This window comes from Ascaphus truei, chromosome 5 (assembly GCF_040206685.1).
Source record: "Ascaphus truei isolate aAscTru1 chromosome 5, aAscTru1.hap1, whole genome shotgun sequence".
Lineage (NCBI taxonomy): Eukaryota > Metazoa > Chordata > Amphibia > Anura > Ascaphidae > Ascaphus > Ascaphus truei.
The window spans coordinates 861,914-876,023 of NC_134487.1; the positions used below are offsets into that span (position 1 = coordinate 861,914).

The following is a 14,110-nucleotide window of genomic DNA, read 5'->3' on the forward strand; positions in this document are numbered from 1 at the left end:
CGCGCGGTGCGCGCGCATAGCAGACTTACAGAAGGCGCGCGCACCCGCTCCAGTTATCAGCCGCCCCTGAACACTGGCTCCGCCCCCGTGGCTTACAAGCCATCTCCCTGGATTACTTCCATCTCCTCCCCTGCTCTCACAGACCTCTCCCTGCAAACACTCACTCAAGCCTCTGCTCCACCCCTCATCCCTATTGGTCTTCCTTCCCATATAACCCCACTCTGTCCTCTCTTTCCTTGCTCTGCATAGCTTTCCTGTAGCTCCTGTGTGTGCAGTGGCTATGCCTATCCCTTGTCTGTTTCAGCTCTGGTTCCTGTCCCTGCCCCTGTTTGGATTCCATTGGTTTGACCTTGAACTCTGCTTTGGATTTGACTACGCTGCCTTCTTCTGCCCTTGAACCCTGGCTTACGGACATCACTACGCTGCTTTCTCCAACCCTTGAACCCTGGCTTACGGACATCACTACGCTGCTTTCTCCAACCCTTGAACCCTGGCTTACGGACATCACTACGCTGCTTTCTCCAACCCTTGAATCCTGGCTTACGGACATCACTACGCTGCTCTCTCCAAACCTTGAACATTGGCAATTGGACATTACCCTCCGACCTCTGGCACCCCGGACTCAACAAGTATACGTTAACCCTTACTCACCAGGCCCGGCAACGCTATTACCACACTCCGGGCACGCGCTCACTGCTGTGGGTGCGTGTTATACCCTTACCCACCTCAGTACTGGGGACTGGCCAGATCTGTGGGCATACAGGCATTACATGTTTAAGGCGGAAGAGGGCTTTAGATACAAAGGGGGTAGAGAGAAGACAACCTTGAGTAGAACGCAAGAGTCCGGATGGTGCATAGCGAAAAATTAGGGCTGAGATGTATTCAGGAATGTAAGGAGGGACAGAAGAGTGCAAAGCTTTAAAAGTGAGGAGGAGACTTGAGTATGAGATGCGGGATTTGATAGGAAGCCAGGAGAGTGATTTGAGCAGGTGAGACGCTGAGACAGATTTAGGAAAGAGTAGAGTGATTCTGGCAGTAGCGTTTAGGATAGATTGCAGGGGAGACAGGTGAGAAGCAGGAAGGCCGGACAGCAGGAGGTTACAGTAATCAAGACGGGAGAGAATGAGGGCCTGAGTCAGAGTTTTAGCAGTCAAGCAGCAGAGCAAAAGGTGTATCTTTGAAATATTGCGGAGGAAAAAGCGAAAGGCTTTAGAAACTTTTGAATTCGAGAGAGGAGTCAAGAATGACCCCTAGGCAGCGTGCTTGGGCAACTGGGTGAATGATAGTACTTCCAACAGTATTGTGGAAGGAGGTAGTAGGGCCAGGTTTGGGAGGAAGTATGAGGAGCTCTTTTTTTGCCATGTTGAGTTTAAGGCGTCGGAGGGCCATCCAGGATGATATTGAAGAGAGACATTTAGAAACTTTGGTCTGTACAGCAGGAGTAAGGTCAGGGGTTGAAAAGTAAATTTGAGTGTCGTCAGCATAGAGGTGATATTTAAACACAAGAGATTTGATTAGGTCACCTAGAGAAAGTGTGTACAAAGAAAAGAGAAAATGTCCCACGACAGGGCCCTGGGGTACCACTGTCATGGGAGAGGGGGTTTGGCCCGGTATTAAAGGGGTTACATCCCATTTGGCCACCCCCTGCCCTCACTAGGGAGGCAAAGGGTTAACTGGACTGTGGTCCAGAAGTGTGGTGTTACCTTGCTGCAACATCTAAATCTGTATTTCCCCTGGTATCATGTACTGTCACCATGTCAGTGTCTGCACCACACACACACTGGGATACATCCGGGAGGAGGAGGGTTAATAGTTTGAAAGTGATTATAGCCCTTTGTTCCATGTTCCCACCTTTTCAGGCTCCATTTTGCAGAGTCCCATAGGTCGCCATTGCAGCTCCATTCATTTCAATGGCGGATCTAGCGGTTTTAGACCTGTTTCCAGCAAAGACCAGCAGGTGGCGTCCGAGAGGAGGAGCGGCGGTTTCCAATTGTAAGTCAATGGGGCCATTGACTTCAATGAGGATTCCTCGACGCCGACCTCCAGGAACAGGTTGGCAGCCATCCAAACAGCAAAACCGCAGAAGCGGATACAATGTCTTTGAAAAGAACTTTATCACTTAGTTCAAGTTCAACGACAATTAGCGTGGGAATCTTAGGTTCTAGGGCACCCAGAAATAAAATTATTTTTGCCCCTAGCCCCTAGGAACCCCCACACACGACCCCCATCGGGTCTGGGAATGAGGGACCCCCGTAAGGGGTCGCACTCATGAAGCGGGTCGTGCCATTGACTCCCATGGCGGAGCGGAGGCCCATTAAATCCAATGGCGGCGCTGGCCCATGCATTGTCTATGGCGGCGCTGGCCATTGATTCCAATGGGGAAAAGCCGCGTGGCGTTAAAACGGCTATGTCCGAAAACGCAAATGTGTAAGCCCATATCTCCGGTTCTGGGAGGACCCGAGGGCTGGGATTTGGGTCACATACAGCTACGGTTCCAGCATGAATGCATGGCCATTCCCAACCCTCTCCGACCAACCAGACGGAGTGTGGGCAACTGTAAAGATTGGTAGTTTTTCCCATAGACCTCAATGGCGGCGTTACTCCATTGAAAGGCTTTGGCGGAGAAGCCCTATAGACTTCAATGGTGGAGTTTCCCCATTGAAAGACTATAGCGGCGGAACCCATTGACTTCAACGGCGGAGTAACCCTATTAAAAGCCTATGGCGGCGGAGCCCATTGATGTCAATGGGAAAAGAGTGAAAAACAGAGATTCATTTTTAAGCGGAGAATCCTGTATTAAAATAAAAAGGTTATAAAGTGCATTTATGTATCTCCAGTTCTGGGGGTCGCAGAGAGCTGAAACTTGGCCACTATGGAGAATCCCCTTCGGCATGAGGGATTGGCAAGTATCAGAACACTGGGCCCAACAGAACGGATTATTTTAATATGTGAAGATATTAAGGAATGATTGGTATTTTGGGTCTAGTATGAACACTAAGAACCCATCTGCTATGTTAATAGAACAGGATGGGAGACCAAATGGTCTATCATAAACTCTTGATCAAAGACTTCCCCCATCCTGCTTGTGTATGCGAGCACAAAGGAATGCAGGACATGGGTACTTGAGATTAAGTGTTGTATTTCACACCTTGGACAAAGGGTATCCTGGCAAAGCCAAATTTGAAGACACTAGTCTTGTGGGAGGGGGGCTGAGGAATTAAGCCCCCTACTTAGAATATTCCCCACCCAGTGGGCAGGGATTACGGTGCCCCTCAGGTGAGGTGGCAAGGAGAGATTGGGTGCAGGTAATTGTTCTCCAATGGTCTGCACTCAATATTAAAGTATAGGAATGGGAATTACATATAAACCAGTGTCCATCCTATACTCTGTTGTCTTCGTGTATTTTCGTGATGTCTACATCTGAACCTGTATTATGGAAGAATTTGTCAATCCTGTATCCTGATGGCTTTCTTGTCCAACCCCCTTAAGTAAGTGTATATTTTGCCTGTTATTTGTATATCTTGTGTGTTCACCTTTTTCAAGGAATAAATTATATGTTATCATATCTCAGTCGTGTTCAGTTCAACCCAGGTATTTTGGTGTATATTACAGCCTCTCATAAGTTACCGTGACAACCACCACAGAGAGATCAATAGAGGAGGAGGAGGTGTTAGCAGAAGAGACACTGAAAGTACAATGGGAGAGGTAATAGGAGATCCAGGATAGAGCTTTGTTACGAATACCAAGAGTATGGAGAATGTGAAGGAGAAGAGAGTGGTCCACGGTGTCAAATGCTGCAGAGAGGTCAAGTAATTTGAGCAGAGTGTAATGACCTTTGTCTTTGGCAGCATGGAGGTCATTAGTTATTTTAGTGATGGTTGTTTCAGTCTAGTGACAGAATTGGTGTTGAGAAAGTGGAGCAAGTGAGAGAATACAAGACGTTCATGGAGTTTAGAGGCAAAAGGCAGGAGGGAGACAGGTCGATAGTTAGAAAGACTGGTAGGGTCAAGCTTGCTGTTTTTGAGTAATGGTACAGTATAACTCTTGCATGTTTGAAGGAGGAGGGAAAGGTACCAGAGTAGAGGGAGGAGTTAAAAATGTGTTTGAGCATAGGGATTATAGTAGGAGCAAGAGGTTTTAGGAGATGGGAGGGAGTGGAGTCAAGAGGGCAAGTGGTAGAGGGAGAGGAGGAGATCAGCAGTGACACATCCATCTCTGAGACAGCGGAAAAAGAGTCAAGGAAGGCAGGAGGAGAGTTAGGAAGCGGTGTAGGATGGGAGGAGGAAACAGAGGGGATGTTCTGAAGTATGGATTCCACCTTTTCCTTAAAATAGTCAGTCAAGTCCTGAGTTGAGATGGAGGAAGAAGAAGAGGCAGCTGAGGGTGGTTTGAGGCGAGTCTAAGACAGAGAAGAGTCGGCGTGGGTTAGACTTGTGCATATTGATTAGTGAACAAAAATAGGTTTGTTTAGCCTGAGAGAGGGCAGTTGAAACAGGATAGCATGAATTTGTAGTGAAGGAAGTCTGCGAGAGTGTGAGATTTCCCCCAGAGGCGTTCAGAGGAACGAGTGGAGGAATGTAGCCAGGGTCTGGGGTTAGAAGGGCGAGGATGGCATAGAGAAAGTGGGGCATGTAGATCAAGAGAGGAGGACAAGGCAGAGTTGTAGTTCCTGATCAGGTTGTCAGGGTCTGGAGCAGAACTGAGAGAGCAGAGGGAGGAGCGTAAAGTGGAATCAAAAGCTGATAGGTTAATGGAGTGCAGGTTACTGCAAAAACGAGGGCTAGATGGAGATAGAGAAGGGGAGAAGCAGGAGAGAGAGAATGAGATGAGGTGATGGTCAGAGAGAGGAAAAGGGGAAATGGAGAAATCAGAGTGAGAAGTTTTTAGTGAAAACCAGGTCTAGGTAGTGGCCATCTTTGTGGGTGCTGGCTGCAGTTCACTGTTGAAGGCCAAAAGAAGAGGTTAGAGAGAGAAAGCGGGAAGCCCAAGGGAGAGAGGGGTCATCAATGTGGCAGTTGAAGTCCCCAAGGAGAAGAACAGGGGAGTCTGAGGAGAGAAAGAAAGAGAGCCAGGAATCAAAGTGACAGAGAAAGGTAGAAGGGGAATGAGTAGAGGAAGGTGGGCGATAGATGACCATCACGTGGACAGGGAGTGGAGAGAAGATCTGGGCAGTGTGAGCCTCAAAGGAGGGAAAAGCAAGATATGGAGGAATATGAGGTGTACGGTAACGGCAAAGAGAGGAGAGGGGCCCCACACCTCCACCCCTGCCATCAGGGCATGGGTGTGGGAGAAAGAAAGGCCACCATAACAGATGGCAGCTTCCAGAGCAGAGTCAGACTGAGTGAGCCAGGTCTCAGTTATACAAATAGGAGCAGGGAGTGAGAGAGAAAGAAGTCATGCACAGAGAGGAACTTGTTAGAGAGGGAGCGAGCATTCCAAAGGGCACAGGAGAAAGGGAGAGAGGAGGGAGGGTGGCAGGGGATGGGTATGAGGTTAGAGGGGTTAACACCCGAAGGAGTAGAAGTTGTATTTGGCAGGCGAGGATGAGAGCATGTAGAAATAAGGCAGGGACCAGGATTGGGAGAGACATCCCCAGAAGCAAGGAGGAGAAGCATGGAAAGAAAGAGAATGTGTGAGGAGGATTTGTAGGGGTGTGTTTTAGTGCAGTTGATATAGGTGTATGGTGTCAGAGGACGCAGGTAAGAATGGAGTTCATGTGAACTGGGAAATGACAAAGAAAGGAGAGATGGAGATATATGAATAGAGATAGAGACATAGGGCCTTATTCAGAAAGCCTCGATAAGGACCTTATCGAGCACTTATCGACCAAAATGGGCACTCTTTTTCAGATAGCTTCGATAAGTGCTCGATAACGGCCTGTATCGACGCAAATTTTTATCTCCATCCGAAATTCGCTGACCGAGCAGCGATCAGGCCCTTATCGACCATTTTCGGATGGTTAATAAACTTCCGCTATTCAGAGACGCACCTAAAAAACGATTTTCTCCCCAAAATCAATTCCCCACAAAATTGTTGGACAATTGGTGGGGAGATGGCCTCGATGAGCTGCGATATGTCGGGACTTTGAAAAAATCAGGCCCCTTTCCTGCCTCGGATTGATGCCGGGGGTCTCCGGAGCTGATAGCCATTAAAAGCAGCTCCGGACCCCCCCGGCATGCATCCGAGGCAGGAAACATGCATGTACAGCAACTTCATTACCTTAGCGGCTAACCGCTAAGGCAATGAAGAGGTTAAACACCCGTGCCAGGCATACTGTATAAACATACACTACAATACAATACAATACTGTGGCTATCGGGGTGGGTGAAGGGGGAATTTGGCCCTTAGTGGCTGTTTAGGCATTGCGGGGGGGTTGCGGGGGGAGTTAACCCCTTCATTACCTTAGCGGTTAATACCGCTAAGGTAATAAAGGGGTTAACCCAACCGCTACCCACCCGCAAGGTCTAAACACCCATCCTTAGGGCTAATACCCCCTTCACCCACCCGTCAGGCCTAAGCACCCACCCCACACTGACTATGCCCACCGTATACCCATTGAGTAGTATAGTGGTACATCATACCCATATAATAATAATATGGGCATGATAAGCCTCTATAGCACTCAATGGGCACCCTAATAAAAATACAGTAATACACACAGTAATAAAAGCCAACTAAACTACCAAAATAAGCACACTTCACTAAATACAAACAGTAGCACCTAATCCAATCAATATAATCATTAGCAACATCAACATTGAATTAATTAAACCATTATCCAATCAAAACAATTAATTCTGAAAACAACTCAAAATGAATAGTAACACTAACCAATGTAAAGAATGAATTAATCCAACATTAATTAATGTAACCATTAAAAGACAAATAAATAAATTAAAACAATCTCTGAAGTATGCATAAAACACATTAGCTACATTAGCTAACATAATATAACATTAAGTACAAGTGAACACCAATCGCAAACCTTTTAATACATTAACCATAAACAAACAATCACATCCACATCAATAACAAGCGATAAATGCCCCCCAAATATTGGCATAATAATTTATTAATCTGTACCCTAAATAGGTACAGATTAATATATTATAAGTCAATGTGCCTCCCCCAAAAATCAAAAAACACACCCAAAAAATAGACCTGTAAAAAGAGACATTTACAAACATAGAATATCTTACTTACCATTAGAAGCGGTGGCCCCTCCGACTCCCGGGGTAACAGGAAGCTCACGTACCTTGAAGGCCTCCAGCAGCATCCGATGCCATCCGCCATCAGGATCCTGCTCAGGTACCCCAAACTTCTTTTTTCTTTCTTTACTCACCTTCTTCTATCTTCATCTGTCACCATTTCTTGTTGTTCTTTATCTTCTTTCTTCATCTGTCAATCCACAAAACCACATGGTAAATCACAGCCGATGCTGTCTCGTCGGTTTCTTGGGCTCAAATGAGGCGTCACGGCCTTAAATAGGGCTTGTGACGTCACATTTAGCCTCAAAATGGTTTACAGCCATCTGATTGGCTGTTAAAACCATGTTCTGACTTTAATTTTTTTTTTTTTACATGACGTCACTTAAAGGGAATGATGCCAGCCAATCAGAATGGCTGTGCTTCATTTACCTTTAACATGACGTCAGTAAATCCAAGATGGCCGCTGTGTGACAAGGTATTTCAGCCAATCAGATCGTGGGAACCAATTCCACACTCTCATTTGAGCCCAAGAAGCCGACGAGACAGCATCGGCTGGGATTTACCATGGGGTTTTGTGGATTGACAGATGAAGAAAGAAGATAAAGAACAACAAGAAATGGTTACAGATGAAGATAGAAGAAGGTGAGTAAAGAAAGAAAAAAGAAGTTTGGGGTACCTGAGCAGGATCCTGATGGCGGATGGCATCGGATGCTGTTGGAGGCCTTCAAGGTACGTGAGCTTCCTGTTACCCCGGGAGTCGGAGGGCCACCGCTTCTAATGGTAAGTAAGATATTCTATGTTTGTAAATGTCTCTTTTTACAGGTCTATTTTTTGGGTGTGTTTTTTGATTTTTGGGGGAGGCACATTGACTTATAATATATTAATCTGTACCTATTTAGGGTACAGATTAATAAATTATTATGCCAATATTTGGGGGGCATTTATCGCTTGTTATTGATGTGGATGTGATTGTTTGTTTATGGTTAATGTATTAAAAGGTTTGCGATTGGTGTTCGCTTGTACTTAATGTTATTTTATGTTAGCTAATGTGTTTTATGCATACTTCAGAGATTGTTTTAATTTATTTATTTGTCTTTTAATGGTTACATTAATTAATGTTGGATTAATTCATTCTTTACATTGGTTAGTGTTACTATTCATTTTGAGTTGTTTTCAGAATTAATTGTTTTGATTGGATAATGGTTTAATTAATTCAATGTTAATGTTGCTAATGATTATATTGATTAGATTAGCTGGCTACTGTTTGTATTTAGTGAAGTGTGCTTTTTGTTAGTTTATTTGGCTTTTCTTATTGTGTGTCTTATGTATTATTACTGTATTTTTACTAGGGTGCCCATTGAGTGCTATAGAGGCTTATCATGCCCATATTATTATTATATGGGTATGATGTACTGTACCACTATACTACTCAATGGGTATAGGGTGGGAATAGTCATTCTGGGGGGGTGCTTAGGCCTCCAGGGTCAGGGTAGGTTAACCCCTTAATAATTATAGCGGTTAGGAACCGCTAAGGTGATTAAGGGGTTAGGGGCCATTAGAATGTATTTTTTTCCATATATGCTTTCTGGCAACGGAGGACAGAGGGACCTGCTGTTGTGGTAAGTATAACTGTATTTATTTATTTTATTTATGTATGCGACTGAAGTGTTTAATAATGGACAAATAATATATTATCCATATCTGGATAATAGTTATTTTGCCCATTACTGTACTGTATGGGTTTGGGCGGAGAGGGGGGGGGGGGGGTGTATTGATGTGTTTTTACATATTTATTTTAATATATATTTTTTTAATAGTGTAGAGGTGCAGGGGGTCTCCGGAGCTGAAACACGTTGGTTTTATGTCCGGGAACCCCCTGATTCCCGAGATACAGGCCTCTTTATGGGGTGCCGGTATCCCTCTGCATTGAAATGTCCCGCGTCACGTGACCGGGACATTTCCTTGCATAGGAGATACCGGCACCCTATAAAGAGGCCTGTATCTCGGGAATCAGGGGGTTCCCGGACATAAAACCAACGTGTTTCAGCTCCGGAGACCCCCTGCACCTCTACACTATTAAAAAAATATATATTAAAATAAATATTTTTCGGGCGACATTTCCGCTGGGAGAGGCGGCTCTCTCAGAGCAGCTCTCTCTGCAGCAGAAATAAATCTCTGGTTTAGGCCTTTTCAGAGGGTTGATGCTCTCGCTGGCAGCAACTCGCCCGTTTTGGAATTTTGCTATCACTGGTATTCGAGCCTTTCTGATACCGTGATAGCAACGCCCAAAAAACAGTCATTTTAAATTCCCTGGCGATTTTTTTAATGAATGTTCTCTGAATAAGGCCCATAATGAGGCTGGTAGAAAGAAGTGTGTAATTTGAAAAGAAGTGAGGTTACAGCAAATATAAACTGTAAAGGCAGCAACAGTAACGTACTGAGATGTGCGGTCTGGGATAGATAATATCCTCCTTTCCAGCGGAGATCATAATCAGGAATCAGGGCCAGGAGGTGTTGTCCACTTATTCGCTCCTTTTGAACTCCCTTTTAAGCCCTAGCACTACTTGCTACCTAAAATGGGCTACTTTAAATATGACCTGCTTTAAAATCAGGCTGCATGACCGCATAAGGCTGCTGTGCTTGTAGTTATATAGCTCTAAAAAGTCACCTGACTGAATTAATTCAGCCCAGCCAGCTTAATTAGCACGTGAGGCACCTTAAAACAAATGGTATTTCTAACAGGCTGTTGTCCTGCCAAAGTGTTACAAGCCGAATTTAATTGATACATCAAGGGGTGATTGAAGACGGGATTCAAATATGGGGTTTTACCTAGATTGTTACAAGTTGCATTTACTAAAGTATGCACATCAAGGAGTGATTGTAGACAAGATTCAAATATATGAAGTGTCTTCCCCCTCAGCGTGTGGGGGTCTGTGTGCTGTATATAGGAAGTGTCTTCCCCCTCAGCGTGTGGGGGTCTGTGTTCTGTATATAGGAAGTGTCTTCCCCCTCAGCGTGTGGGGGTCGCTGTTCTGTATATAGGACGTGTCTTCCCCTTCAGTGTGTGGGGGTCGCTGTTCTGTATATAGGAAGTGTCTTCCCCCTCAGTGTGTGGGGGTCTGTGTTCTGTATATAGGAAGTGTCTTCCCCCTCAGCGTGTGGGGGTCTGTGTTCTGTATATAGGAAGTGTCTTCCCCCTCAGCGTGTGGGGGTCTGTGTTCTGTATATAGGAAGTGTCTTCCCCTTCAGTGTGTGGGGGTCTGTGTTCTGTATATAGGAAGTGTCTTCCCCCTCAGAGTGTGGGGGTCTGTGTTCTGTATATAGGAAGTGTCTTCCCCCTCAGAGTGTGGGGGTCTGTGTTCTGTATATAGGAAGTGTCTTCCCCCTCAGCGTGTGGGGGTCTGTGTTCTGTATATAGGAAGTGTCTTCCCCTTCAGTGTGTGGGGGTCTGTGTTCTGTATATAGGAAGTGTCTTCCCCCTCAGAGTGTGGGGGTCTGTGTTCTGAATATAGGAAGTGTCTTCCCCCTCAGCGTGTGGGGGTCTCTGTTCTGTATATAGGAAGTGTCTTCCCTCTCAGTGTGTGGGGGTCTGTGTTCTCATTGTGTGGGGGTCTGTGTTCTGTATATAGGAAGTGTCTTCCCCTTCAGCGTGTGGGGGTCTATGTTCTGTATATAGGAAGTGTCTTCCCTCTCAGAGTGTGGGGGTCTCTGTTCTGTATATAGGAAGTGTCTTCCCCCTCAGTGTGTGGGGGTCTATGTTCTGTATATAGGAAGTGTCTTCCCTCTCAGAGTGTGGGGGTCTCTGTTCTGTATATAGGAACTGTCTTCTCCCTCAGTGTGTGGGGGTCTGTGTTCTGTATATAGGAAGTGTCTTCCCTCTCAGCGTGTGGAGGTCTGTGTTCTGTATATAGGAAGTGTCTTCCCTCTCAGTGTGTGGGGGTCTCTGTTCTGTATATAGGAAGTGTCTTCCCCCTCAGTGTGTAGGGGTCTATGTTCTGTATATAGGAAGTGTCTTCCCCCTCAGTGTGTGGGGGTCTCTGTTCTGTATATAGGAAGTGTCTTCCCTCTCAGTGTGTGGGGGTCTCTGTTCTGCATATAGGAAGTGTCTTCCCTCTCAGAGTGTGGGGGTCTCTGTTCTGTATATAGGAAGTGTCTTCCTTCTCAGCGTGTGGGGGTCTCTGTTCTGTATATAGGAAATGTCTTCCCTCTCAGCGTGTGGGGGTCTCTGTTCTGTATATAGGAAATGTCTTCCCTCTCAGTGTGTGGGGGTCGCTGTTCTGTATATAGGAAGTGTCTTCCCTCTCAGTGTGTGGGGGTCTGTGTTCTGTATATAGGAAGTGTCTTCCCTCTCAATGTGTGGGGGTTTCTGTCTTCTCATTGTGTGGGGGTCTCTGTTCTGTATATAGGAAGTGTCTTCCCTCTCAGTGTGTGGGGATCTCTGTTCTGTATATAGGAAGTGTCTTCCCTCTAAGTGTGTGGGGGTCTCTGTTCTGTATATAGGAAGTGTCTTCCCCCTCAGTGTGTGGGGGTCTCTGTTCTGTATATAGGAAGTGTCTTCCCTCTCAGTGTGTGGGGGTCTCTGTTCTGTATATAGGAAGTGTCTTCCCTCTCAATGTGTGGGGGTTTCTGTCTTCTCATTGTGTGGGGGTCTCTGTTCTGTATATAGGAAGTGTCTTCCCTCTCAGTGTGTGGGGGTCTTTGTTCTGTATATAGGAAGTGTCTTCCCTCTCAGTGTGTGGGGGTCTCTGTTCTGTATATAGGAAGTGTCTTCCCTCTCAGCGTGTGAGGGTCTCTGTTCTGTATATAGGAAGTGTATTCCCTCTCAGTGTGTGGGGGTCTCTGTACTGTATATAGTATGTGTCTTCCCTCTCAGCGTGTGTTATGTATATAGGATGTGTCTTCCCTCTCAGTGTGTGTGGGTCTCTGTTCTGTATATAGGAAGTGTCTTCCCTCTCAGTGTGTGGTGGTCTCTGTACTGTATATAGTATGTGTCTTCCCTCTCAGCGTGTGTTATGTATATAGGATGTGTCTTCCCTCTCAGTGTGTGGGGGTCTGTGTTCTGTATATAGGAAGTGTCTTCCCTCTCAGTGTGTGGGGGTCTCTGTTCTGTATATAGGAAGATTCTTCCCTCTCAGTGTGTGGGGGTCTCTGTTCTGTATATAGGAAGTGTCTTCCCTCTCAGTGTGTGGGGGTCTCTGTTCTGTATATAGGAAGTGTCTTCCCCCTCAGTGTGTGGGGGTCTCTGTTCTGTATATAGGAAGTGTCTTCCCTCTCAGCGTGTGGGGGTCTCTGTTCTGTATATAGGAAGTGTCTTCCCTCTCTGTATGTGGGGGTGTATGTTCTGTATATAGGAAGTGTCTTCCCTCTCAGAGTGTGGTGGTCTCTGTTATGTATATAGGAAGAGTCGTCCCTCTCAATGTGTGGGGGTTTCTGTCTTCTCATTGTGTGTGGGAATCTCAGCTCTCTCATTGGGCAGTCACGGTGCTCTCAGTGCATGCTGGAGGTCTCTGGTCACTATGTGGATGGTCTCTCACCTTGTTCATGTCAAATGTGCGGAACATTTGCTCTATATAGCTGTTGGCTTCACCACTCAGTCCCCGAAGCCCAAAAAACTGCTTGAACTCATGCAGAGTGAGCTGCCCTGAGGGACACTCAGTCATGAATTTCTTGTACCAGTGGTGGATTTCCACTGCCTGCAGGTCATCCACAGTAGAGCTGCTGGTGGTGCCCATAACTGGTGTGTCCAGGGATACCTTCCCAAGATTTTGGGTTTCTTCTAAGGTTTGAGTCTCTTTCCAGGTTTGAGGGGCACTTCTCAAGTCTGAGGGTCTCTGATCAAGACTGGGGGTCTCTGCCCAAGTGTCTTCCACCGTCTGTCTCTGTCTTTCTGATGATGCTCCTGATTTGATGAAATAAAAAGGATCTTTCACCTTCTGTCCCCCAGATCTGTTTATAGTGGGGTCTGTGTGACTCTATTATCTCAACCTATATCCACCACTTTGGATGTCTTTGTTGCTGTGCATGGGATTCACATTGGGGTCCCTGCTTTCTTCCAGGTTGTACTGTATGGTCATGTAGGCTCTGCTCTCTCTTGCTGATTATATGTTCACGTGAGGGTCTCTGTATTCTGGGGACTCTCCGTTGCTGGCAGTCCCTTCAGCACAGTTCCCCTCTCACGTCTCCTCCTGCCACTATTCTGAGGTACCTTTTAAACTGACCTCTGAGCCTCCTGGCATCCAGAGAGTGTGTAATCCGTCTTGATGCAGTCTTAAGTAGGACAGTTTTCATGTCCTGGGACTCGGCGAGTGTCAAGGTTAATCTGAGACTTGGAAGATTAAGGCTCACATGTCAGAACTCCTTGCAGTGTCTGTTTCTTTGTTACGGGCTCACTCCCCCACACAATACACAGAGGGCATTATTCAGAAAGCCTCGATAAGGCCCTTATCGAGCACTTATCGACCAAAATGGCTACTGGTATTCAGATAGTCTCGATAAGTGCTCGATAACGGCCTGTATCGACGCAAAATTTTATCTCCGTCCGAAATTCGCTGACTGAGCAGCGATCAGACCCTTATCGACAATTTTCGGAGGGTTGATAAACTCCCGCTATTCAGAGACCCGCGAGTCGGGTGTCGCGGCCCATCGCAGCCCATCGCAGGCTTAAAAAACGATTTTCTCCCCAAATCCACTTCCCCACAAAATTGTTGGACAATAGGTGGGGAAATGCCTTGATGAGCTGCGATGGGTCGGGACTTAGAAGAAATCAGGCCCCTTTCCTGCCTCGGATTGATGCCGGGGGTCTCCGGAGCTGATAGCCATTAATAGCAGCTCCGGACCCCCCCGGCATGCATCCGAGGCAGGAAACATGAATGTACAGCAACTTAATTACCTTAGCGGCTAAC

The 14,110-nt window shown here is 46.3% G+C and overlaps 1 protein-coding gene across 4 annotated transcripts in view; it reads right to left on the reverse strand.

Moving 5' to 3' along the window:
- LOC142494778 (guanylyl cyclase-activating protein 1-like) overlaps nucleotides 1-13,458 on the reverse strand; it is a 77,922-nt gene extending 64,464 nt beyond the window's left edge. For 2 of the 4 annotated variants that reach the window (XM_075599227.1, XM_075599228.1), the window contains exon 1: nucleotides 12,743-13,457. In XM_075599227.1, coding sequence (XP_075455342.1) covers nucleotides 12,743-12,940 — 198 coding nt within the window. In that variant the 5' untranslated portion in view covers nucleotides 12,941-13,457. Of the gene's footprint in view, nucleotides 1-12,742 lie in introns of all 4 variants that reach the window. The other 2 variants (XM_075599224.1, XM_075599225.1) reach the window with 2 other exon arrangements.
- Between the last annotated feature and the right edge of the window lie 652 nt (nucleotides 13,459-14,110).